Source organism: Balaenoptera borealis, assembly GCF_965194805.1.
Source record: "Balaenoptera borealis genome assembly, chromosome: 11".
NCBI classification, from domain to species: domain Eukaryota; kingdom Metazoa; phylum Chordata; class Mammalia; order Artiodactyla; family Balaenopteridae; genus Balaenoptera; species Balaenoptera borealis.
In genome coordinates this window covers 2,891,201-2,914,946 of record NC_138868.1, presented here as the reverse complement: position 1 = coordinate 2,914,946, position 23,746 = coordinate 2,891,201, and the positions used below count along the sequence as shown (strand labels likewise).

General features: G+C 52.7%; 1 protein-coding gene across 1 annotated transcript in view; it reads right to left on the bottom strand.

Annotated features, from left to right (window-relative positions):
* Positions 1-23,746, bottom strand: part of SHANK2 (SH3 and multiple ankyrin repeat domains 2) — a 478,101-nt gene that overhangs the window by 305,559 nt on the left and 148,796 nt on the right. Inside the window, exon 11 of the mRNA XM_082342199.1 lies at positions 17,115-17,192. Coding sequence (XP_082198325.1) covers positions 17,115-17,192 — 78 coding nt within the window. The remainder of the gene's footprint in view (positions 1-17,114; positions 17,193-23,746) is intronic.

Sequence of the window (23,746 nt, the reverse complement as noted above, 5' to 3'; positions counted from 1 at the left end):
GAACATCTGGGTCCGACCCGGCACCCTCCCTGTTCAACCTGGGAACTGCTTGTATCTGAAGAACACAAACCCACTGGTTGGCTCAACCAAAAAGGTAGTTTGGGGGAATCTCATGAAAACCTAGTGCAGGATGTCTGACCTCTTCATCTGCACGTGCGTGTGTGTGTGCATGTGTGTGCATGAGTTTGCGTGTGTCTGTCTGTCTGTCTTACTCTCTCCCAATCCACATCGTCTCCTCCCCGTTTCCTCCATTCGTTGTGTCCCACCCACTCTCCCTCTGCTCCCCGAGGCTCTGGGTTGCCAGGGGGTTTTTATGACCCTGCCCTCTCTCCCCTCATCCCAATTTCCTAGGGGACAGAATCTAATGGACCCTGAATCAGCCAATCGGCTGAGGACTGGGCAAGGCAACAGTTGCAGGGAGACAGGAGAGTGAGAACAGAATCCCGGAAGGTTTTCAGGGGACCAGCATCACTGGGGGGCGGTCCCAGGCACACCTTTAGCCCCCTGTGCCTGGAAGGGACGTTCAGAGGAGTGGGTGACACTGAGCGGGGAAGGCAGGCAGCCTTCATGAATGTCACCAATCGAGCTAAAGCTCTGGGATCTTGTTGGAACACAGGGTTCCCTCCCCAACGAGGAAGGGCAAGTCCTTCAAAACGGACACTAACGTTAACCCAAGGGGTAAACGCATCACAAGGCTTAAAGGGCTGGAGGCCACTGGAGCACTTATAAAAATCCGCGTAGATTTATTATTATTATTTTTTTTGGTGGTGGGGGGAAGGTAGTTTTATTTTAATTTTATGGGCTCCTTTCCCCCTTTTTATGGTGATCTAATTGCATTGGTTAAAAGCAGCTAACCAGTTCTTTAGAATATGCTTTCTAGCCAAGTCTAACTTTATTTAGACACTGTAGATGGACAAACTTGATTGTTTGAACCAAAATGGGAACATTAAACAAACATCACAGCCCTCACTAATAACATTGTGACTTTGCTGTCAAGTGTAGAATCCTCCCTTCAAGAAAAAGCTTGTGACCATTTTGTATGGCTTGTCTGGAAACTTCTGTAAATCTTATGTTTTAGTAAAATATTTTTTGTTATTCTACTTTGCCTTTGTACAGTTTATTTTACTGTGCTTATTTCATTTTTCCCAATGTGACAATCGTATTTAAAAGTTAAAACTGATGGAACATTAAAAAAAAAAAAATCCACATAGAGACAGTTCCGTCCACTGAAATTCAACCTATAAGCGGACATTTACTGACCACCCACGGAGGGTCATCCGAGGACCCACGGGGAGCGAGACGAGGTTCTGCCCCATGGAAACCCACCACCTGTGGGGGAGACAGACGAAGACCCCGGAGGCAATGACGACGCAGGTGAGGGGTGCTGCTGGGGCATCACACCCCACTTCCGGGAAGGGCTGGAGCTTCCCTGGGGGCCCTAGCCCTGACCTAGCCGGCTGAGCAGCACGGGGAGGGAGGGCAGTTCCAGGCAGAGGGAACAGCATCTGCAAAGTCCCAGAGGTCAGAGTCAGGCAGCGCAAGAAGGAAGCGGGGGAGATGGGAATCAAGGGAGGTGGCCTCGCAGCTGGGAGGTGCAGGAATGGACTCCGCCCCGTGGACCGTCACCGGGGGCCGGGAGCCTGGGAGAGGCCGGTGGAATCGGGAGACGCGCACAGGGTTCAGGGCTGAGGGGGTAACGGCCGGGATGGGGTGGGGGCAGGAGGGATCTACAGAATGGGGGAGGCATACCGATGGGTCCCAGGGGCGTCAAGATGATGGCCCCAGGCAGCTCCTTGTCACCTCCCATCCCTGGCTGCAGGTCTCGCTGGGAGCTCCTCAGCGTCTGCTGCGCTGCTGTGGTCCCCCGGTGATGGGCACCAAGCCTGCCATCGGCCCTGCCCCGCGCCCGGGGTTCCATCCATGGCTCAAGGCCTTTGGGTTTCCATCACTCTGGCCTCCCTGGCCCACCTGGACCTGCAGAAGTTCTCGTGCCTCTGTCCCCTCCCCCACCAGTACTGGGAAGGCAGTTCTAAGGCGGGGGTCCCTCTGCCCTAGTCCCATCCAGAACCCTCTACTCTGCTTGGCTACTCTTTCCCTCTCGTGTGGGCAGATTAATGGCCCCCCAAAGACATCAGGTCCGAATCTCTGGAACCTGACCAGAGATTACATGGCAAAAAAGGGGGGTCTGCAGGTGTGATAAAGTTAAGGATCTTGAGATGGGGACATGGGATAAGCCGGGATTATCCGGGGGGGCCCTAAATGTCATCACAGGTGTCCTTATGAGAGGGAGGCAGAGGGGGATTTGAATACAGATGAGGAGGAGGCCACATGAAGAAGAGGTAGAGACGGGAGGGATGCAGCCACAAGCCCAGGGACCCCGGACCCCCCAGGAGCTGGAAGAGGCAGGAAGGACCCTCCCCTAGAGCCTTGGGAGGGAACGCAGCCCTGCTGACACCTTGATTTCAAAGTTCTGGCCTCCAGACTGTGAGAAGATACACTTGTGCTGTTATAAGCCACCCAGTAATCGTCAGTTTGTTGCAGCCCCGGGGAGCTCCTATATTTCTGCCCTTCTCCTATTGTCCTTTTCCTCTCTGACGATCCCCAACAGAAGTGACTTAATTATATACAAAAACTGGCATTTTCCCCAAAACAGAAAGCTCAGATGCCTTAAGCCATTCTCAAAGGAGATGAAGATTGGTTCTCAGGGGGACAAAGATATTTTCCTCTTTTCATGCATAAAGCGCAGCCATAGGGACAGCGCCTAAAAAGGATTCACAGTGTATCTGAGGTATAGAAACATCACGGGGGGCGGGAGGGCGATTAGGAAAGAAATGGGAGAAACACCACCTTGAACCAACAAGTACCGAGCAGGGGTCCTGGGGGGCCCCTCGCTCATTAGCCAACCTGCAAGTTCACCTGTGGGAACACCATGGTGATGGCAGAGGCTGCATTCATTCTGGGTGGGGAGACCAAGATTAACAGGGGGTCATCAGCTTGAATCCCAGGAGGCAGATGGGCCGATTAGAGACGGGATGTAAGTTTGGAGTCTGACAGCCCCAAATTTCAATTCTGCCTTTACTAGCTCATCTGTAAAAGGGGTTCAAGATATTTAAACGTGCAGGGCATCTGAGGACCACATTGTCCCAATAAAATCCCCCTGCAGGGTCCACAGTGGACACTCAGTAAACGCCAGTCTCTCCACCCTCCTCCCTCTTTCTAGAAAGCTGCAGGGGTGTCTTCTGATGAACTGGGTAGTTTTCTAACCTGATACACACGTGTACGCATGACTGCTCCCAGAATTACGTCTGCAGAGGGACAGCAGGGTACCATTCAAAGTCAAATGTGAAACTACAGATAACAGAAGCATTACAGCAAACTGAGAAAACCCTGGCCCAAAACGTCTCCTGGTCTTGCAGTTTGGGTTTAAGGACTGAATGTGTCCTCCCCCCTCCCAAATTCCTGTGTTGAGGCCCTAATCCCCAATGCAATGTATTTGGAGGTGGAGCCTTTGGGAGGGGAAGAGGGTTGGAGGAGGTCACCATGGGATCAGTGCCCTTATAAGAAGGGACACCAGCGATCTCTGTCTCCAGGACACAGTGAGAAGGTAGCCATCTGCAAGGCAGGAAGAGAGCCCTCACCAGGCACCGGAGGGGGTGGCACCTTGATCTCAGACTTCCAGCCTCCAGAACTGTGAGAAATAAATGTTGTTCTTTAAGCTGACCCATCCGTGATCTTCTGTTATGGCAGCCGGAGCTGACTGATACAGGGTCATTTCTACTTCACTTCGAATTGATGAACAATTCCAGGACTGACATTCAGGACGTGTTTCTTCAGGATAGAAATAGTAAACATCAATCATCAGCATCCTGTACCCCAGTGTTCATTGCAGCACTATTTACAATAGCCATGACATGGAAGCAACCTAAATGTCCCTCAACAGAGGAATGGATAAAGAAGATGTGGTACACATAGACAATGGAATATTACTCAGCCATAAAAAAAGAATGAACTAATGCCATTTGCAGCAACACAGATGGACCTAGAGGTTGTCATACTGAGTGAAGTAAGTCAAACAGAGAAAGACAAATATCATATGATATCACTTATACGGAATCTAAAAAAAGGGTACAGGGCTTCCCTGGTGGCGCAGTGGTTGAGAATCTGCCTGCCAATGCAGGGGACATGGGCTCGAGCCCTGGTCTGGGAAGATCCCACATGCCGCAGAGCAACTAAGCCCGTGTGCCACAACTACTGAGCCTGCGCGTCTGGAGCTTGTGCTCTGCAACAAGAGAGGCCGCGACAGTGAGAGGCCCGCGCACCGCGATGAAGAGTGGCCCCCGCTTGCCACAACTAGAGAAAGCCCTCGTGCAGAAACGAAGACCCAACACAGCCAAAAATAAATAAATAAATAAAAATTAAATTAAAAAAATTTTAAAAGGGTACAAATGAACTTATCTACAAAACAGAAATAGAGTTAAGGATGTAGAAAAGAAACTTCCGGTTACAAGGGGGTAAGCGGGGCAGGGATAAATTAGGAGATTGGGATTGACATATACACGCTACTATATATAAAACAGATAACTAATAAGGACCTACTGTATAGCACAGGGAACTCTACTCAATACTCTGTAATGACCTATATGGGAAAAAGAATCTAAAAAAGAGTGGATATTTGTGTACATATAACTGAATCACTTTGCTGTACACCTGAAACTAACACAACATTGTAAATCAACGACACTCCAATAAAAAAAAAACCCAGCAGCACCCTGGCCGCCCCACCTGCACACCTGGACCGAGCCGTTCCAAGTTAACGCTGCCACTTAGTGGCCAGTGTGAGGAATTACAAAGATTACCGGACAGGTGACCAAGGACAGCTGCCCAGTCACAGCTCATTCCATCTCCAGTTAGGTGTGTTCCTCACCTGCCGCTGAGCGCTCGGACTTCAGAGATGGAAGAGACAGGGCACCCTCTCCTCAAAGAACTTTACAGTGTAGCTGGGCGACTGACGCAGAAACCATCCACGCCGACACATTGTTACAGGTGCATATCAAGTAACACAGGCACCAAAAGCAAAGCACCACTGGGACAGCCCAAGGCTGCAGGAGAGCAGCCTGCAGAGGGAGAGCTTTGGTTTTGAAGGGTGAATAGGAGTTCACCGGGCAAGGGTGAGCTCATGGTAAGGGGGAAGGGGGAACAGGAAAGATTGCCTTTAAAAAAATGAAATCAGATTTTTGCATCTATAGGTGCCACACACCTGGATGCATGGTCTGAAAAGTCAAATCCTTCTACACGGTTGTCCACACCCCGACCATGTTCACACTTGCTTGCTTTCTCAGTCCTTTGCCGCCTACTTCTAAACAGCGCACTCCTGGTGCTCTGTCTTGATTTCTTTCCATTTAAATATCAGTTATCGACATCCTGCTGGGGAAGACGAGGGCTCAGCTCATCCACCATACAGCCCAGTACAGGTGTGTCCCCTGCTTTGGTTAATCATCACCCCGCGTCTACATTAGGATGGCTAACTCCGTCTTTCCCGCAGCCAAGAGAGCCAGCCAAGTATGGGTCTCTCTCCCTTGAGTGAATAACAGCCACCTTTAAAAATCTGCTCTTCTACTGACCCACAATCAATGGATCACCAGGTCCTGACAGAGCCCTCCTCTCCAGGTGCAAGCACATCTGGCCATCTCTCCGCTGCCTTCGTTTCCAGGTGACATCTGCCCTGGAGGATGAAATTCACGGTCCGTGAGCTTCCGGTGCTGTTGCTGAAATGTCTGATCCCCGATCCTCCATATGGAAATGGCTTTTCCCTTTTTGAAATTTAAGGATCGTATTTTTATTTTTATTTCCGAAGTTCTGGGCTCTCACAAGCGCCGTCCTTGCTATGGACACTTGCTCACATTTGATGCTGGAAGTTCAGGGGCCTTTCCAATTGCCAATCTCGTGTCCTTCTGTTTGGTGGCATTGTCTTGAATGATGTCTTTGCTGATTTCTTCCGCTCTCTCTGGAAATTCCGTCATTCAGGTGTCAAACCCTCTCCCAACTCCTGGCTTACCTTACGGCTCAGTTCTCCCATCCATCTCCGGTCCTCTTCAGCAAGGCTGCGCTCATAGCTTAGCTGCTATTATTACTTGTCATGAGCCCCTTCAACCCTCACTTCACAAATGCTTTATCCTCTCTTATCACACTGAGGAGATCGGGTACATACACATATATATTTTTTTAAAACATTTATTTTATTTATTTATTTATTTTGGCTGCGCCGGGTCTTCGTTGTGGCACGTGGGCTCTTAGTTGTGGCATGCAGACTTCTTACTTGCGGCATGCATGTGGGATCTAGTTCCCCGACCAGGGATTGAACCTGGGCCCCCTGCATTGGGAACGTAGAGTCCTACCCACTGGACCACCAGGGAAGTCCCTGGGGTATATATTTTTGAAGTCCCCTTCCGTTCTCTAAATTTCTCAGTTTCTATCCATCATCTTTATTTCTGCTTGTTTGGTGTCTGCCTTTCATGTTGGCAGTTTTCCCTTAATGACTGGTGATTCTCAGCTGTCTGTTCCTATTTTCGATTTGAAGCATTTGCATGCAGAATGGAAACTCTGGATGTGGTAGGTTGCTCTTGCCAGTGGGAGGATGCCCCCCGGGGGCTTTCATGGGGGGGAATGAAGCACAGGATACTTGGGGGAGGGGTTCTACTCACAGAGGTGACAGCAGGTGCAAAGGCCCTGGGGCAAGCGTGTGTCTGGCGTGCTTGAGGAACAGCAGGGGCCAGGGTGTCTGGGGCAGAGGGAGTGAGTTGGAAGCTGTGAGGTCAGCGAGGTCCCCATGAGCCTGGTCATACGGGCCTACTAGGTTCAACCAACATACCCATTTCCAGCCTTACCTGCAATCCCCAACACAGAGGAGCCTTGCTTCCAACACCCAGAGTCTCCGGGGTCCTGACCCGAGGTCGGGCCGGCTCCTAGCACTGTGCGATGATGGCAGGCGGGGCGGTTTCCCTAATGCTCTTCGCCTCTTTTCTCTCCCCATCCTGGTGCTGTGGACCGGTGACCATCTCTCCTTCATTTTTACATAATAGGGTCGGGTGCCCACATGCTTCCTGAACTTCACACATTACCTGGGGACTGGGTGTGCTTTTCTCAGCTCGTGGACAGCAGCACCTGCCAGCTGACCTCCCTGGGCCCCGGCCCAGCCCTGCCCACGTGCCCGGGGACGGGAGGGTGGGTGGGGGGGTCTCAAGGCTGGCCGCACAGTGCTCTGTTTAGGGGGACAGACTGAGCAACTTTAAACTTGTGAAACCTGGGTTTCCCACCTCAGCTGCGGTGCAGGGGTTCCGGGGAAGAGCTCTGATGACTCACCCCCTGCCCCTGACCAGGCGCCTACCCAGGGCCCCCCGGGGCCCTCATGATTCTGACCTCAAGACACATCTGTCACAGTCTTGTTCTCCACCTTGCCACCCCTCCCCCAATGTTGCACAATCAATCAACCAACCGATTAATTAGGAAAATCTCCCTGTCCTGACCCCAAGCTGGTTCAGTTCGTGGGGCACCCCTCACTCATGTCATTCAAAGGGTAAAAATCAGCCCTGCTTTTCATATGGGACCACGGCGGGCTGTCGGATGGGATGGGTTGATTCCCACTTTAGAGTTTTCTTCCGTCCTGTGGGTGCTGCACGTCTTGCTCAGAGTAAAGCCCAAAGTCCTTCCAAGTCACAGGGGCCTCTTTGGCCTCCACTTGCCCGCTCCCCCACTGGCTGGCCTCCTTGCTGCTCCTCAAACAGGCCAGGCAGGCTCTGACCCCAGGGCCTTTGCACGTGCCAGTTCCTGTCTCCCAGATATCTGCATGGCCCACTCCCTCCCTCCCTCCCTCGTTCCTGGCTTCTGCTCAAACATCAGAGGGCGTGCAAGGCTCCCATCATGATACAGCCCGGTAGAGAGACACCCCTGTGTCTCTACCCGCTCACCCTGTAAGTTAGCAACCCTGACGCAGTCCCTGTATGTCTGTTTAATTGTTCACCATCAGTCTGACTAATGCGCACTCCTTGAGAGCAGGGGCGTCGCTGTTCATGACGCATTTCCCGGCACCTAGATGGGAGCGTGGCTCTAACCAGGAACTCTGTGTGTACTGGCTGGAATAATGAACTTGAAACCCGGTTCTTCTTCGTCATAGATCCGCACAGTAGATCAGCCAAAACACGGGTTTCCCAGGTTCCTATGCCCGAATCTAGAAACACGACTTCCTCTTCCCTGTTTCTATGGGAACACAGAGTCTGAATCCCAAATAAGAAGAACTTTTTAAAGAAACTACTTAAAAATGAATGGCTTCCCCGACCGCATGCCCTAAGCAGGGATCACGGGCAGAAGTGCTCAGAGAGACCAGCCAGGCCACAAAGCGGAAGAGGCAGGCGGGGGTGGGCAGTAAGGAGCGGGAGGGACTCTGCAGCAGGCTGGCAAGTGGCGACCTCCCCAAAGGGGCAGTGCTCCCCAAACCTGGCCAAATGCCAACACACACAAAGGCTGCCTGCGTGTGCCCACTCTTCCTAACTATTCAAGGGGAGCTGGAAATCGGAATGTTTATATGAAATTTCTGGATATTTAAATGTTGGCAAAGAATTTAGTTTTTAAAAAACTCTGGGCAGGCCACAAAGTCTCTGGGTTGAGATCCACCATCTGGATGGCAGGTGGCAAACTGCAGACTGTGGCTTATTCCACCAACAAATGTGGGAGAGCTGGGTGCCCCGGCCCGTGGCATGTGGTCTGCCCCGTGGAAGGTCAGCAGATCACAAGACATGAGGCAGGTACCAGCGGTGCCCTGCTCCCGCCCCACCGAGCTGCTTCTAAACACACCAGAGAAACACACCCAAAGAAGCAAAAAGAATCTGGCTGGACAGAAAAAAATAGTTTTTCATTGTCACTCATGGAAAGGGCTCAGATGAAACCTGATATTTCCTAACCCACCCTGTGAGGGTTTAAATGCTGCTTCTTACAGAGCACACGTGAAGGGGGCTTGAAAGTGGAGAGGCCACATGAGGACACAGAGAGAAGGCGGCCATCTGCAAGCCAGGAAGAGAGCGCTCGCCAGGAACCAGAGGGCTGGCACCTTGACCTTGGCCTCCCCGGCCTCTGGGACCGTGAGTAATAAACGCCTGCTGTCTGAGCCACCCCGCCTGTGGGACTTGTCACAGCGGCCAATGTGGGGCTTCACACACCACGGGCAATGCAGATGTCACCTTCGGGTGGCTGTATGGCCCAGCTCCCACCCCGTGGCTTTCCTAGTAGCTTTCATTGGTGGCAGAGAGCAGAGATGCACCCAAGCTGGTGACAGTTTTCACAGAGGGCAGAAGGGAAACCAAGGAGGGAGCCTGGTGCAGGGCTGGGCAGGAGGGCGCCCGGGGACTTGGGCAGTGGGACCTTGTGAGCTCGCAACTTGACAACCACCAGTGGGGTCTTGTGTCAGTGTCCTGGGGCCACTGGAACAAATGACCACAAACAACTGGCTTCAAGCAGCAGAACCTTATCCAGTTCTGGAGACCACAGTCCAAAATCAGTATCACTGGGCCAAAACCAAGGTGGGGGAAGGGCCGTGCTCCCTCCAGAGGCTCCAGGGGAGGGTCTTGCCTGCCTCTTCCAGCTTCTGGGGGCTGCAGGTGCTCCTTGGCTTGTGGCCGTGTCCCTCCAGCCTCTGCCTCCGTCTTCACGTGGCCTCCTCTGTGCATATCCCGTTAGAAGGACCCTTGTGATGACACCGAGTCCTCCCGGATAATCCACGGTAACCCCCCATCTCAAGATGCTTAACCCCTTCTGTAAAGTCCTTGCCGTACAAGGTCACATTTGCAGGTTCCGGGGATTAGGACCTAAATCTTCTGGGGCCGTTATTTAGCCCAGAACACTGCCCTTCCACGTGGGGGCCCCTGCAGCCCTCGCCCCGTGCCTGCCACAGGGGTCGCCCCCTTCCCGAACACGCCACGTTCCTCCCAGACCCCTGGCCTTTGCTCATGCCCCGTCCCCCTGGAATGCTGTGCCCACTCCCCACACGGCGGCCCCCGCCTCCGCTCCACAGATGTGTCACGCCTCACACCTGTGTCCTCGGGCCTCTCACTCAGCCCTGCTTTCTCTTCTTGTTACCTGCCACGATGTACCCGTTTCACTTGGTGGCGGCTGTGCCCATGCGGGTCTGGCCCTCCCCTCCCACCACAGTCCCCGCTCCTCCCCTGGCTGGTCCACCCACCCAGACACAGGACATCCACGTGGCCCAGGTGTGAGGTCAGGTGCACGGGTCCAGGTGAGCTGCAGGTCAAGCTGGGATCTGTCTTTGGGTCCATCGTGGATGGCACGCAGGGGTCACGTGGTTGCTGGTCTCCCTGAGCAGGAGTGGGGAGAAGGAGGCCCCGTGACCACCTCAGAGGACGAGGGGAGGAGCCATGGTGTGCCTGGCGGGGATGAAGTTACAGGCATGGTCACGGCCTCCGAACCCAGAGCTAGATGCGCTCCTCCAGAGGGCCTGCGTGTGTGCACGTGTGCACGTCCGTGTGTGTGTGCATGTGCATGTGCGTGTCTGTGTGTGTGCACGTGTGTCTATGTGCTGATGTGTGTGTATGTGTATGTGTGTGCACGTGTGCGTGTCCGTGTGTGTGCGTGCACATGCGTGTCTGTGTGTGTGCACGTGTGCATATGTGTTGGTGTGTGTGCATGTGTATGTGTGTGTGCATGTGTCTGTGTCTATGTGTGTGCATGTGTGCATGTCCATGTGTCTGTGTGTGTGTGTATGTGTATCTGTATGTGTCTGTGTCTATGTGTCTGTGTGTGTGCACGTGTGTGTCTGTGCCTTTAATGCAGTTCTGTGTTAACTCTGCAATTTCACAATGTCACCTCGCGCCATTTGTGGCGCAGAAGGCAGCACAGCAGGAGAGGGCCTGGGACCCTGCCCATGACATGCAACGGGGAAGCATAAGGTCACAGGAGAGAACGACATCGCCTTGACTTTGCTCTACAATCTGTGTGGATTTCGACAGAATGCTGCTGAAGTCTTACTGTTGAATCACTAACGAAGAAAGAAGTTCAGAAAGACAACTGGAGGAAACAGGGCATCGAAGTGCCTGCTGAGCGGATTTCATCGACTTCCCAGAAAAGGTAAAACATCCGGAACGCGAACACCCCCCAAAGTGTCAGGCTGCCTTTGTCTCCGGGCCGTCTTCCACCCCAGCAGCGGCGGCTTGGAGCACACGGAGAAGGACGGGGAGACTCGGTCACTCGCAAGGCGTCACCGCATTGCACGGCATCAAGTGCGACCTGGGAGAATCTCCATCCCTCCCCAGCTGTGCCCTCGAGGAGCGAGCGCCGTCAGAGCTCCGGGAGATGCTCATAGACCTGAAGGACAAGAGCCGGGATCTGACACTTCAGGAGAGACCCAAGGTCATTCCTGTGAGTGCAGTGGCCCCCAGAGAACATGCGACGGCACGGCCAGTTCCTGGGCATCAGAGCGTCCGTCACAGAGGGAGGGGCTCCAGGAAACGGATTTATGGGCATCTGCCAAGGCCCGGCTCGGCCCCGTGATTTACTGCCTAAGACCCGAGGAATTTAAAACCCCTCCTTCCTGGCTCTGGCCTTTCTCCTCCTTTTACATCCAGAGTGACGGTGGAGGAAGGACTCAGGGCCCTGGGCCGTGGGCCACCCTCACCGTCCCCTTCGAGCTGCGGACCCTGGCGTCCACCCACCTCTCCATCCAGTGGGGACGATGGGAACCTGCATCACGAATGACGCGTGTTAAAGACTGAGTGCCCGGTGGGGCAAAGAGCCCCTGCTCCCTGGGCGGCAGCCAGCGTACCCGGGCACAATGTTCACCAAAAAGACCCCACGGCCAGGACTTCTCTGTCCCCCCGCATCTTGTCCTCACATGCCCCTCCCTGTATGACAACTGGACGTCAGACCTTCCAGAATGTCTCTCATTGCCTTTCCCGCTCCTCCTCATCTTCCCCTCCCTCTCTGCCTCTGGACATCTGATGGGCCCCTGCGGAGGACACAGCAGTGACACGTGTTGGGGGAGAGCTGCTTCCCCAAAAAAGCAGGGGCCGGAATCCTTCCCTCCAAAACCACTAAGGCCCATTGGAATGGAGCTGCTGGGGGCAAGAAGGGTCCAAATCAATCCTCCCGGGTATCAGCCAGAGCTCTCCAGGGAGGCAGACCCATCGGATGTGTACACACACACACACACACACACACGCACGCACAGATTTATTTTAAGGAACTGGCCCATGCGATAGTGGGGCAGGCCGGCGGCGGGAACCCTAGGCGGGGTCTCCATGTTACAGTGTGGAGGCAGAATTCCTTCTTCTCGGGACCCCAGTTTTTGCTCCCAAGGCCTCCGACTGATGGGATGAGGCCCACCACATGATGGACGGTTCATCTCCTTGACTGAGTCAACTGCAGATGTGAACCACGCCTACACGGCACCTTCATGCACCGGCGCCTAACCCAGCGGACACCACGGCCGACCCGCAGACGGCTGTTCCTCTGTCCCCCCACCCCAGCTGTACTCCCCCTTCACTTAGACCATCCACCTCCGCAGAATCCTTTCCATCCCATTTCTCTTTATCTTCAGAACCAGGACACGTTTGCTCCCTTGGACTGAGCCATCCAAAAAGCAAGGAATCCCTGATGCTGTGCACTCCATCTCAGGATGCAAGATAAATCACAGGCCAGAAGGATGCACCTGCCTCACCCCAGACCACAGAGCCCTGGACCGGTGGTCAGAAGGCCTGGGCGTCACAGACTCGGCCATGAACTGATTCAGGACTCCTAGGCTTACATCTCTAATGCCACGTGTCCTATAAATTGGGCAAAAAAATGCCTACTTTGTTGGGTTGCTGAACATTAAATGAGAACATACAGAAGAGCATTTGTGAGCTTTAAGATTCTGTGCAACTGGGGACTTCGCAGGTGGGCCAGTGGCCAAGACTCCATGATCCCAATGCAGGAGGCCTGGGTTCGGTCCCTGGTCAGGGAACTAGATCTCACATGCATGCCACAACTAAAAGATCCCACATGCCGCAACTAAGACCCAGTGCAGCCAAATAAACAAACAAACAAATAAATATTTTTTAGAAAAAGATTCTGTGCAACTGGGAAGATTCGTCATCATCACTGTGATCGCCAATACCCTAATCACCATCAACACCACCAACATCATCATCAATGTTATAGACTGAACTGTTTCCCCCAGAATTCACATGTTGAAGCTCTAACCCCCATTGTGAGGATACTTGTAGATAGGGCCTTTAGAAACGCAATTAAGTTTAAATGAAGTCATAAGGGTGGGGCCCTAATCAGAGGAGATTGTTGTTCCTACAAGAAGAGGAAGAAACACCAGAAAGCTCTCTCTCTTTCTCTCTCTCTCCCTCTTTCTACATGTTGCACAGAAGAAATACCAATGAGTAGGTGCAGGAAGAGAGTCCTCACCAGAAACCAGATCTGCCAGCACGTTGATCTTGGACTTGCAGCCTCCAGACTGTGAGGAATAAATGTCTGTTGTTTAAGCCCCCAAGCCTGTGGTACTTTGTTATGGCGGCCCGGGCTGACTCAGTCACCATCATCACCACTATCACCACCATCACCACTATCACCATCATCACCACCATCATCACCATCACAATCATCACCACCATCACCACCATCACCACCATCACAATCATCACCACCATCACCATCATCACCACCATCACCATCATCACCACCATCACCACCACCACAATCATCACCACCATCACCACCATCACAATCATCACCACCATCACCATCATCACCATCACCACCATCACAATCATCACCACCATCACCACCATCACCACCATCACAATCATCACCACTGTCACCATCACAATCATCACCACCGTCACCACCATCACCACCATCACAATCATCACCACCATCACCACCATCACAATCATCACCACCATCACCACCATCACCACCATCACAATCATCACCACCATCACCACCATCACAATCATCACCACCATCACCATCATCACCACCATCACCATCACAATCATCACCACCATCACCACCACCACAATCATCACCACCATCACCACCATCACCACCATCACAATCATCACCACCATCACCACCATCACAATCATCACCACCATCACAAGTAATGTTGTGGGTACTCCTCCTCCTCTTCCTTCAGAAATTCACCTCTGTCTCTCTTGATTCTCAAACCTGAGTGGATGTCAGGGTCTCTAGGGGGCTTGTGACAACACAGGACCCAAAGCCCTGCCCCCAGGCTTCAGATTCCGGGTGCCTGAGGGGATGCCTGAGAATCTGCATTTCTCTCAAGCCCCTGAGTCCTGCCGCTGCTGCTGCAGCCTTTGGATTAAGTCATTAAGCAAAGCTTGGCCAGATGAAGTCTGTCAAATATTCCAAGGTTTCTTAGAAAAGTCCACGTCCACAACAGCAGCTGAATGTCATCAAAGCTTCCCAGGTGGACATACTCGATCCCTGTCAAATGATGGGGCAGGCCATCATTCCCCCCGAAATCAACGGTGTTGATTCATCACTGGGAGGGGAAGGACCGTGAATGCTGGGGACATTTTACAGGCAAGGCTCCAAAGACTGAATTAAGTCTCTTTGTGCCATGCAAACACGAGAAGGTGGGGAGACATGAGGGGGAGACCAGCTCCCGACGCACGCCGTCGGAGCCCGCGCTGGGAGTGCAGAGCAAGCATCCCAGAGGCTTCGGTTCCGCCCGGTACACGAATCCCAGGCTTCGGTTCCGCCCGGTACACGAATCCCAGGCTTCGGTTCCGCCCGGTACACGAATCCCAGGCTTCGGTTCCGCCCGGTACACGAATCCCAGGCTTCGGTTCCGCCCTGTACACGAACAGTGTCTGCAGGGCACAAAGTCCTATCATTCAAGAGTGTTTGCATAATTGTCTTCCTGAACCATTTGGGGCACTTCATTGATTATCGTTAGCAAAATAGAGACAGATGACCTTGGGTCTGAGCTGGTGCGAATTTGCTGCCAGGAGGGTGCACGAAGCTTCCTGCCAGGCCTCCTGGAAGAAGGGGTGTCCCTGCCCTAGGTGGTCGCTGCCCGTGGTGACGGGACAGGAGTGGGGACTCACAGGGAGGTCACTGACAGTGACCTTCTGTCCTGGACGCCGTGCACAACTCACTCCCCTGGAGCGCCAGGTGGCGGTTACAAACTTCTGCCCAGAAGGGGAGAAATGGCTCTGTTCTATCATCCACGCGTTTACCATGAATCAAAGGGCATTAGCTGCTCTTTCCTAAGCAATTTAAGCACCGTTCTGACTTCAAAAAAAAAAAGGACCAAAGAAAGGTATTATTTAATGGCAACAAAATATTTAAACCAAGGCCACCAACCCACTGCTGAGCCCAAAAGGGCAGATGTGTCCCAGCACGAAGTGGGAAGAGCCCACGGCTCCCTCATCATCACCACTGGAAAGAAGACATGCTTTTGGGGCGAAATCGTAGTCTTTATAGTCCCATTAGCACAGCAGGAACTCGCCTCCATGACCCATTTCCCATTATATATCTTCAAGCCACGGATTCCGAGTAAAATCCAGGCCCGTCAGTTCTCATGAACTGAGCAAAGTGGTTAATGGTGATTGTTAGACATCCAGCCCAGTCTGGGGATTGAACTGGTTCATTTTCAAGGCATCAAGCCCGTCTGTATTAGTAATATCTAAGGAGAGGATTAGTCAAGTCGCCCGTGGAAGCCAGGTCTAAATGAAAGACCTCTCTCAGCTCAATAAGATGTAAAAATTATTTCCAAATGAAAAGAATCGCAGTCACCTCAATGTTCAGTTCGAGTGGAGAGGGCTGTATTTAGGATGAGAAAGCATTTCTGTAACTTTGAAAAAGTTATAGCCAAAAAAAAAAGTTTTTCCACCCTAAACCACCTGGCCAGCTGCCTCAAAGCTCCATGAGCCCCATGTTTATAAAATGGGATATTAGCCATAAAAAGGGATGAAGCAGCGATACACATTACAACACAGATGGACCTTGAAAACACAATGCTGAGTGAAAGAAGCCAGACACCAAAGACCACCTATTGTACGATTCCATCCCCATGAAATGTCCAGAAGAGGCCCGTCCACAGGGACAGAGAGTGGATGAGTGGTTGCCTAGGGGCCACGGGAGGGAGGAATAGGGAGTAACTCCCGGTGGGTACAGTTTTCCTTGGGGTGATGAAAAAGTTCTTAACTACACAGAAGTCATGCTACCACAACGTGCATGTGCTGAAGGTCACTGAATGGTACACACTGATATGACTACGATGGTACATTTTGTGTAGTATGTATTTTACCACAATTAAGAAAAATCAGGACCCTGGCTTTTCGCTCCACCATGTAACCCCACGGCCACTCTGGACCGGGTCGTTCACCCTCCACCGAGGAGAGCAGGCCGGGTGAGGGCACCGGATGACGGCAAGGCAGCTCCCTCCCGGGAGATTCTTACCAAGATCTCCCCATTCCCAGGATCAGCACGAAGCCAGGACTGCCCCACAGCTGCTGCAATGAACGGCATCCACGCCTCTGCGGCCTCTCCCAAGCTGCCGTCGTCAATCGCCCACCTGGACGCATCGCTGCCTTAGCGATGCTGTTTGTTCTAAATGGAAGGAACGGGCTTCCCTGGTGGCGCAGTGGTTGAGAATCTGCCTGCCAATGCAGGGGACATGGGTTCGAGCCCTGGTCTGGGAAGATCCCACATGCCGCGGAGCAACTAAGCCCGTGCGCCACAACTACTGAGCCTGCGCGTCTGGAGCCCGTGCTCCGCAACAAGAGAGGCCGCGATAGTGAGAGGCCCGCGCACCGCGATGAAGAGTGGCCCCCGCTTGCCGCAACTAGAGAAAGCCTTCGCACAGAAACGAAGACCCAACACAGCCAAAAATAAATAAATAAAATAAAGAATTATAAAAAATATATATATAAATGGAAGGAAGCCAGTGTGGACTGGCAAACTGAAACAGGGCCGCAGCTCCACACACAGACCCCGTCCCCGACGAGAGGGCTGAGCTCACGTCAACACACACAGAGGATGTGCGGGAACGCGACGACGCGGCGTCTCCAGGGTTTGAGAAGTCCGCTTACCTGGAATGGGGTCTGGCTGTTGTAGTTCTTCAATTCCTTATTTCCCCCCCGAAAAAGCAGCACGCGGGCACAGCTGTCCTGCACAGAAGGAAGGAGAAATCTGTTTGTCACGAGAATTCAGAGAAATGAAAACGCAAGGTCAACAGGAGGGCATTTTTGTTCGTCGGAGGGGCCAGGAGGAGGGGTGGACAGGCCCTGGAGGCTGTCAGCTGAAGCTCAACTGCTACAAAGACTTTGGACAGCAGCTCAGCAGAATCTACAAAAATGTAAAGTCCATACATCCCACGGCCAGTGATTCCACTTTTTTAAGACCATCTACAGAGAGCTTCGCACGTGCGTATAAAATACATAATAAGAGAAAGGCTGCGAGTAAAATACAAAAGGAAAAAAAGGAAGAGAAAACCTGGAGGTGGCAAAAATGTTCTAAAATAAAGGAAAGTGGGAATCATTCTGGAACATTCTTTTCTTTTTTTTTCCAAAACAAACAACTTTTTATTGAAGTATAGTTGATTTGCAATGTTTCAGAGAAGTACAGCAAAGTGATTCAGTTATACATATGTATGTATATCCTTTTTCAGATTCTTTTCCATTATAAGTTAATACAAGATATTGAATATAGTTCCCTGTGCTATACAGTAGGTCCTTGCTATCTATATTTTATATATAGTAGTCTATATATGTTCATCTCAAACTCCTAATTTGTCCTTCCTCCCCTCCTCTTTCCAGTTTGGTTACCATAAGTTTGTTTTCTATGTCTGTGAGTCTCTTCCTGTTTTGTAAATAAGTTCATTTGTGTCATATTTTAGATTCCACATATAAGCGATATATTTGTCTTTCTCTGTCTGACTTACTTCACTTAGTAAAACAATCTCTAGGTCCATCCGTGTTGCTGCAAATGGCATTATTTCATTCTTTTTATGGCAGAGTAAGAGTCCATTGTATATATGTACCACATCTTCTTTATCCATTCCTCTGTCAGTGGACACTGAGGTTGCTTCCATGTCTTGGCTATGGTCAATAGTGCTGCTGTGAACATTGGGGTGCATGCATCTTTCTGAATAAAATACAGTTTTGTCTGGATATATGCCCAGGAGTGGGATTGCTGGATCATATGGTAGTTCTATTTTTAGATTTTTGAGGAACCTCCATACTGTTCTCCATAGAACATTCTTTGCCGAGGCAGTGGTAGCAAAAACAAGAAGGCAGACCTATATAAACTGACAAGAAAAATATCCAAGAACGTCTAAGTAGAAAACGTGAGTCTTAGAACAATGATATAGCTTAATTTCACTTACATTTTAAAGCCAGTATTATAGAAAGCAAAGAATATGTCTGGAAAGATGTTACCAGTTAAGGGGCTTTACTTTCTCAGGAAGGAGAAAGGATGACGGAGTAAATCTTTTGTTATTATTATTTTCTGTACTTACATTTTCTAATGTTTTTAAAAGGCAGCCAATAGTCATTTCTTGTGGATTTGTACAATGAAAATCAATCTATTCCTGTCCACTTAATGAGCATCTACTATTCGCCCGGAGAGGCCAACCCTTTTGAAACTCCTGATGGGGAGGGTAGGGACAAATACCCACAGTTAAAAAGACACGCGGAAGGGAGTTCCCTGGTGGCATAGTTGTTAGGATTCCGGGCTTTCACTGTCGTGGCCTGGGTTCAATCCCTGGTCGGGGAACTGAGATCCCGTAAGTTTCGTGGTGCAGCCAAAAAAAAAAGACAAGTGGAAGCACATGGCTACAGAAGCAGTGACGATATGAACACTTTGCCTAATAGATGCAGCTGGGCTGCTATGATGGGCAAATTACATTTTGGGAAGAGCGTCTGGATGGTCAAGTGCCCGCGGGTGCCGGTGCCTCACGCAGGTGGGCCGCTCCGACTTCCACAGGCCTCTGCACAGGGGCTCCAGTGCAAGGCGTGGTCAAACCCCAGCCCCGGGCCCATCTCCCTGGTCCACCTCCACCTACAGAGTCCAGAGCAGAGGCAACGGGTGTGGTCACCCGGGGCGGACACGCAGCAACTGCTGAGTGATGAGTAAATGAAGCCACTGACCAGGGTCCCCCCAGCGGCCTGCTTACAGGGCCAGGCCAGCAGCCCCACCCCAGCCCAAGGGGACCTGCTGTCCCGGGAAGAGTAGGGCCGAGGCCAGGGCAGGAGGACCTGGAGAAAGGGCAGGCCTGAGACGAAAGCTGAAAATCCAGAGACAGAGGCGGGTGAGCGGTGCCCAGGGTGGGAGCTGGGGAGTGGTGTGCGGTGTTGAAAATGTTCTATTACTGACCATGCGGAATGGTTACCCAGCCGTGTACACAGACTGAAAACACTGAACAGTGTATTTTAGATGCACAAACTGTATGGTGTGTGAGTCATAGCTCAATAAAGGTGTCATGCATTAGAAAAGTAAGAAAGATAGAGACAGAGTCAGACACCAAGAGACCACAGAGACTGAGGGAGACACAGAGATAGACAGAGACAGAGAGACCAAGAGAGACACAGAGACCAAGGGAGACACAGAGATAGACAGAGACAAAGAGACCAAGAGAGATACAGAGGCCAAGGGAGACACAGAGAGAGACCAAGAGAGAGACAGAGACCAAGAGAGACACAGAGATAGACAGAGACCAAGGGAGACACAGAGATAGAGAGAGAACAAGAGAGACACAGACACCAAGGGAGACACAGAGATAGAGAGACAGAGAGACCAAGAGAGACACAGAGACAGAGACCAAGGGAGACACAGAGATAGACAGAGACAGGGGAGCACGCCTGCCGAGAATGCTGGCAGGAAGATCACCCTCTGACCGCGAGGTCCAGCCAAGAGCACATCTGGGTCAGGCAAAGCACAGCTGGGACAGCCCTGGTCCCTGTGACCTGGGCGAGGGCCCCCCTGGGGCCTCCACTGCACGATGATGACTTTAATGAGGAAACCACTTGCGCACGGAGCAAACAGGAGCCGAGGCAGAGGGACTCTTGTTCTCTGAGCCGCGGTCAGGGAGGCCTCGGACAGGGCGGGAGCTGCTCACACACCCCGCGGCCAGGGGTGGGGCGGATCTGAGCTCTGCAGGGAAAGATTGTCGTCGGGCTGCGGGGGTCCCGGGGCCTCAGCTGTACCCTTGGGTGGCTGTGAGGGTCACTGCAGACTTAGGGGCGATTGCTGCACAGGCCTGGAGCAGGCTGCCTTCGTGGACCGCTGTGGGCAAAGAGAGGGCCCGGGGACCACGTTGGGTGGGTCCCCAAGAGGGGCAGAGGGACATGGGGCTGTCAGGAGCGAGGACAGCCCCCGTGGGGTGGCGTGAAGAACACTTGAAGATAGAGGTTAGGAGAGAAAAAGACAGTGGGAGCAAACACTCGCCAGGAGCCCCACTGTGTCCTGAAACAGCCATGAGTGTGTGAGTTCGTGCCCGGGTTCAGATGGTGGGCAGGACCCGCACCACAATATAGGGGTGGAAACTGCAGGGAAACCTGAGACTCTGTCTACACTGTTTGCACCCTTTCCGTGAGCGTGCGTTCGTGCAGTGCTTTGAGTAACTAAAAGCATTTAAGAAAATTTAAAAAGATGTACTATGCTTGGCAAACACACCTTTCATATCTGGGGTACAGTGAAACCCAGGGTTTAAAAGAAGAGTCCCAGGCGTTACTTCAAGTGGACTGAAGGCCGGTGAAGACCGTGCCCGGGTCTTGTCATTTTATTCCAGTCTCAACTCCTGCTCGGCTGGTTCTGTAAATCAAGTTCTATTCAAACACAGACCCCTGAGTTTTCCAGTCCTGCCCCAGCCTCCCTACCCCTGGCTGGGTTTCCAGAACCCGCTCCAGCATCCCTTTCTCCCCTTGAATTACACCTGGCTGGCTCTTGTTAATTACAACCCGAAGTAAATTAATTTAATTGATTAAAATGACCGTGTTATCATGCCTCAGCAAGCAACGTTTGCAATGAGAGAAAAAAAGCCGAGGATGTTTGAGAGAGTCCTGGCACAGAGGGCACACAGAGCCGGGAGATGGGCGGAATGTTGGCAGGTTACATTTGGGGTGTGGGCGTGCAGGTGAGAGAGAAGAAACAGTCAATTCCTGAGGCAGCAAGCGGGGGAGACCCCACCAGGGGCTCAGGGGACCTGAAGGCTGCCTGGGGGTCTCACCCTGAAACGAATTCACACTGGGCCTAAGTGTGCCCTGGCCCAACTCAAGGGCAGCCTGGGAGGACCAGCCAGCTGAGCAGCCTCAGATGCCCAGAGCTACCTGGCCTATCAGGACCCCGAACAAGAGCCTGACTCGGCAACTCCTTGTAAACGCTCCCCAACGCTCAGCAAGGACTTCCACTGAAAATTCCCACCAGAAAGGAGGTTGGTTTCCTATGAAGCTAAGAATAAACCCTTCCCAGGCACTGCCAGGCACACTCTCCCGGGAGGAATGCAGCCAGGATCCCAGAAGACTCCTCTGCTCACCCACGGACGGACAACTCTGAGTCAATATTAACCAACCTGAAGGCACACACCCCGTCACTCTAATATTTACCAGACTTCAAAGGGAGAGCACGTCCCAGAGAGCGATTTCAAAACTGAAGGGCAAGTGGTTCACGGGGCTTCTAAACAATGACACTGTGTGTGTGTGTGTGTGTGTGTGTGTGTGTGTACAGGCACGTGTGTGTCTGTGTGTGCACGTGAGCAAGGTGTGTGTGCGCACGTCTGTGCACGTGTGCACACGTGTGTGCATGTAAGTACAGGTGTGTGTGTGCGTGTGTCTGTGTGCACGCACGGATGCTTTGCAGTTCAGAAAACACATCTACCTGCTCCTTGATTCCACCCTCACAGCATCCCCGCAAGGGGCTAGTAGGAGGCCCATTTCACAGGTAAGGTAGCAGAGGCCAGGAAGGGTTAAGTGAAAAACTGCGGCTTCAGAAAGGGAGGAAAAGGAGAAGTTGCGACCCAGAGGCATTGCTAATGGGAGCCTAGCTCTTCTCTTGCACGGCCGCTAGCTGCCCAAGTTCCCTTGTGAGGGAGGTGTGTCTTCGTCCTTTTAAACAAGTCCATCAAGTACAGATACAATCTGTGTGTTTTGAGGGCCAAGGCATCAGGAAGAATATCCAATTATCTTCTGGGCATGACTTGTGGAGAAATGACCCTTAACAAATGCACCCTCCTCTCCTCCCCGAGCACCTCGAGGGTCACCCTGTCCTGGTCAAGGCATGCAGCCCCTGGGGTCACCACCCCCCGCAGGAGCCCAGGTGCCATCGCTTTCATCTTATACATGAAGACGCAGGCCCCAAAAATGTATTCATGCATGCAAGCGACGAGTCGGTACTGAGTGTTGGCCACGCCATGTACCATCCCAGCCCCTGGGGACACAGAGCACCACACAAACCATAAGAGACGGTCATGTGATGGAGAAAGTGAGGGCGGGTGGTCAGGGAAGGCCTCCCTGAGGCGGAGAGGAAAGCTCTGAGCTTTCTCTGAGCTCCAAGCTGAGCCTCAGCCTCGAGGAAAGAGCCATGTGGCAAAGGGGGGAAGCGTTCCTGGCAGAGGAAGCAGCAAGTGCAAAGGCCCCGGGGCTGCAGGAAGCCGGGGCCAGGGGGCAGGAGAGGAGCTGGGGGTGGAGCGACAAGGGCCTTCTGGGTCACGGGGAACGCAGACTGATCCACGTGGCACAAAGCCACTCCAGTGTCCTGCAGAAAGTGAGGGAATAAATACGGGGAGGCAGGAGACGGGTTGGGGAGGAGGGGTGAATGCAGCGGTCCAGGGCAAGGATGCCAGTGGCCTGGGCCAGGCTGGGAGGGGACAGAAGGGAGCTGACCAGACCTGGGAGAGGGGTCGTGAGGACCAGGAAGGCCACCCAGACTTCAGGCTGGAGCCACGGAGAGTCGGGCACTCTGTACACAGGAGGAGGAGCCGTTATTGGAGACACCCACGCTGTCGCCACGGGGATGTCGCCAGGGGGTGGACATCACCGCCAGGGGAGAGATGAGTCGGCACGTTGGGACCCAGCCGGCGGTGTTTTCTGGAAGGTACCTAAGGACACAGACAGGCCTGCCTGGGGTCACCGTGGGGAGAACTGGGGCAACGGAGCGGGCGGCACGGACGCCAAGAGAAGATGCCCCGGAGCGGCTGAGCTGCGTGGGGACAAGGCGGGACCGCGGCGATGCCACCCGCTGCCCCGAGCGAGAAGGGGTGGAGTCTGGCCGGAGTGTCCTGTAAGAGAACAGGGGCAGGAAGTGGAGGCTGCGAGTCCAGCAAGGTCTGGACGAGAACTGCGGTGCAGAGGTGCTGAGAAGTGAAGGCGGACGCGCTCGTGCAGCCGAGGCAACACGCGGAGGAGACGGCGGCGCCTGCGCATGCGCACGCGGCCCAAAGATGGAGGAGGAAGGGCCAAGACAGGCGCTCTGAGCGTTTTGCCTCAAATTACCCAGGATGGGCCGGCTTCAACTCCGGATTTCCAAGTCCCCCCGCCCCCGGAGCTCTCATTTCCACTGCACCGAGGCCGTCTTCGCCTAAGTGTCACAGACGTGAACTACTCAGTACTCCAAATGATAAGTCAGGAACTCATTTCCTGTTTAAATGATCCCTTGAAAGGAGCCTGTCCAAGTAGGCATAAGCCCAAGAAGAGCCTAGATGCGTACGATCAGTAAAATTTTAAAGCGT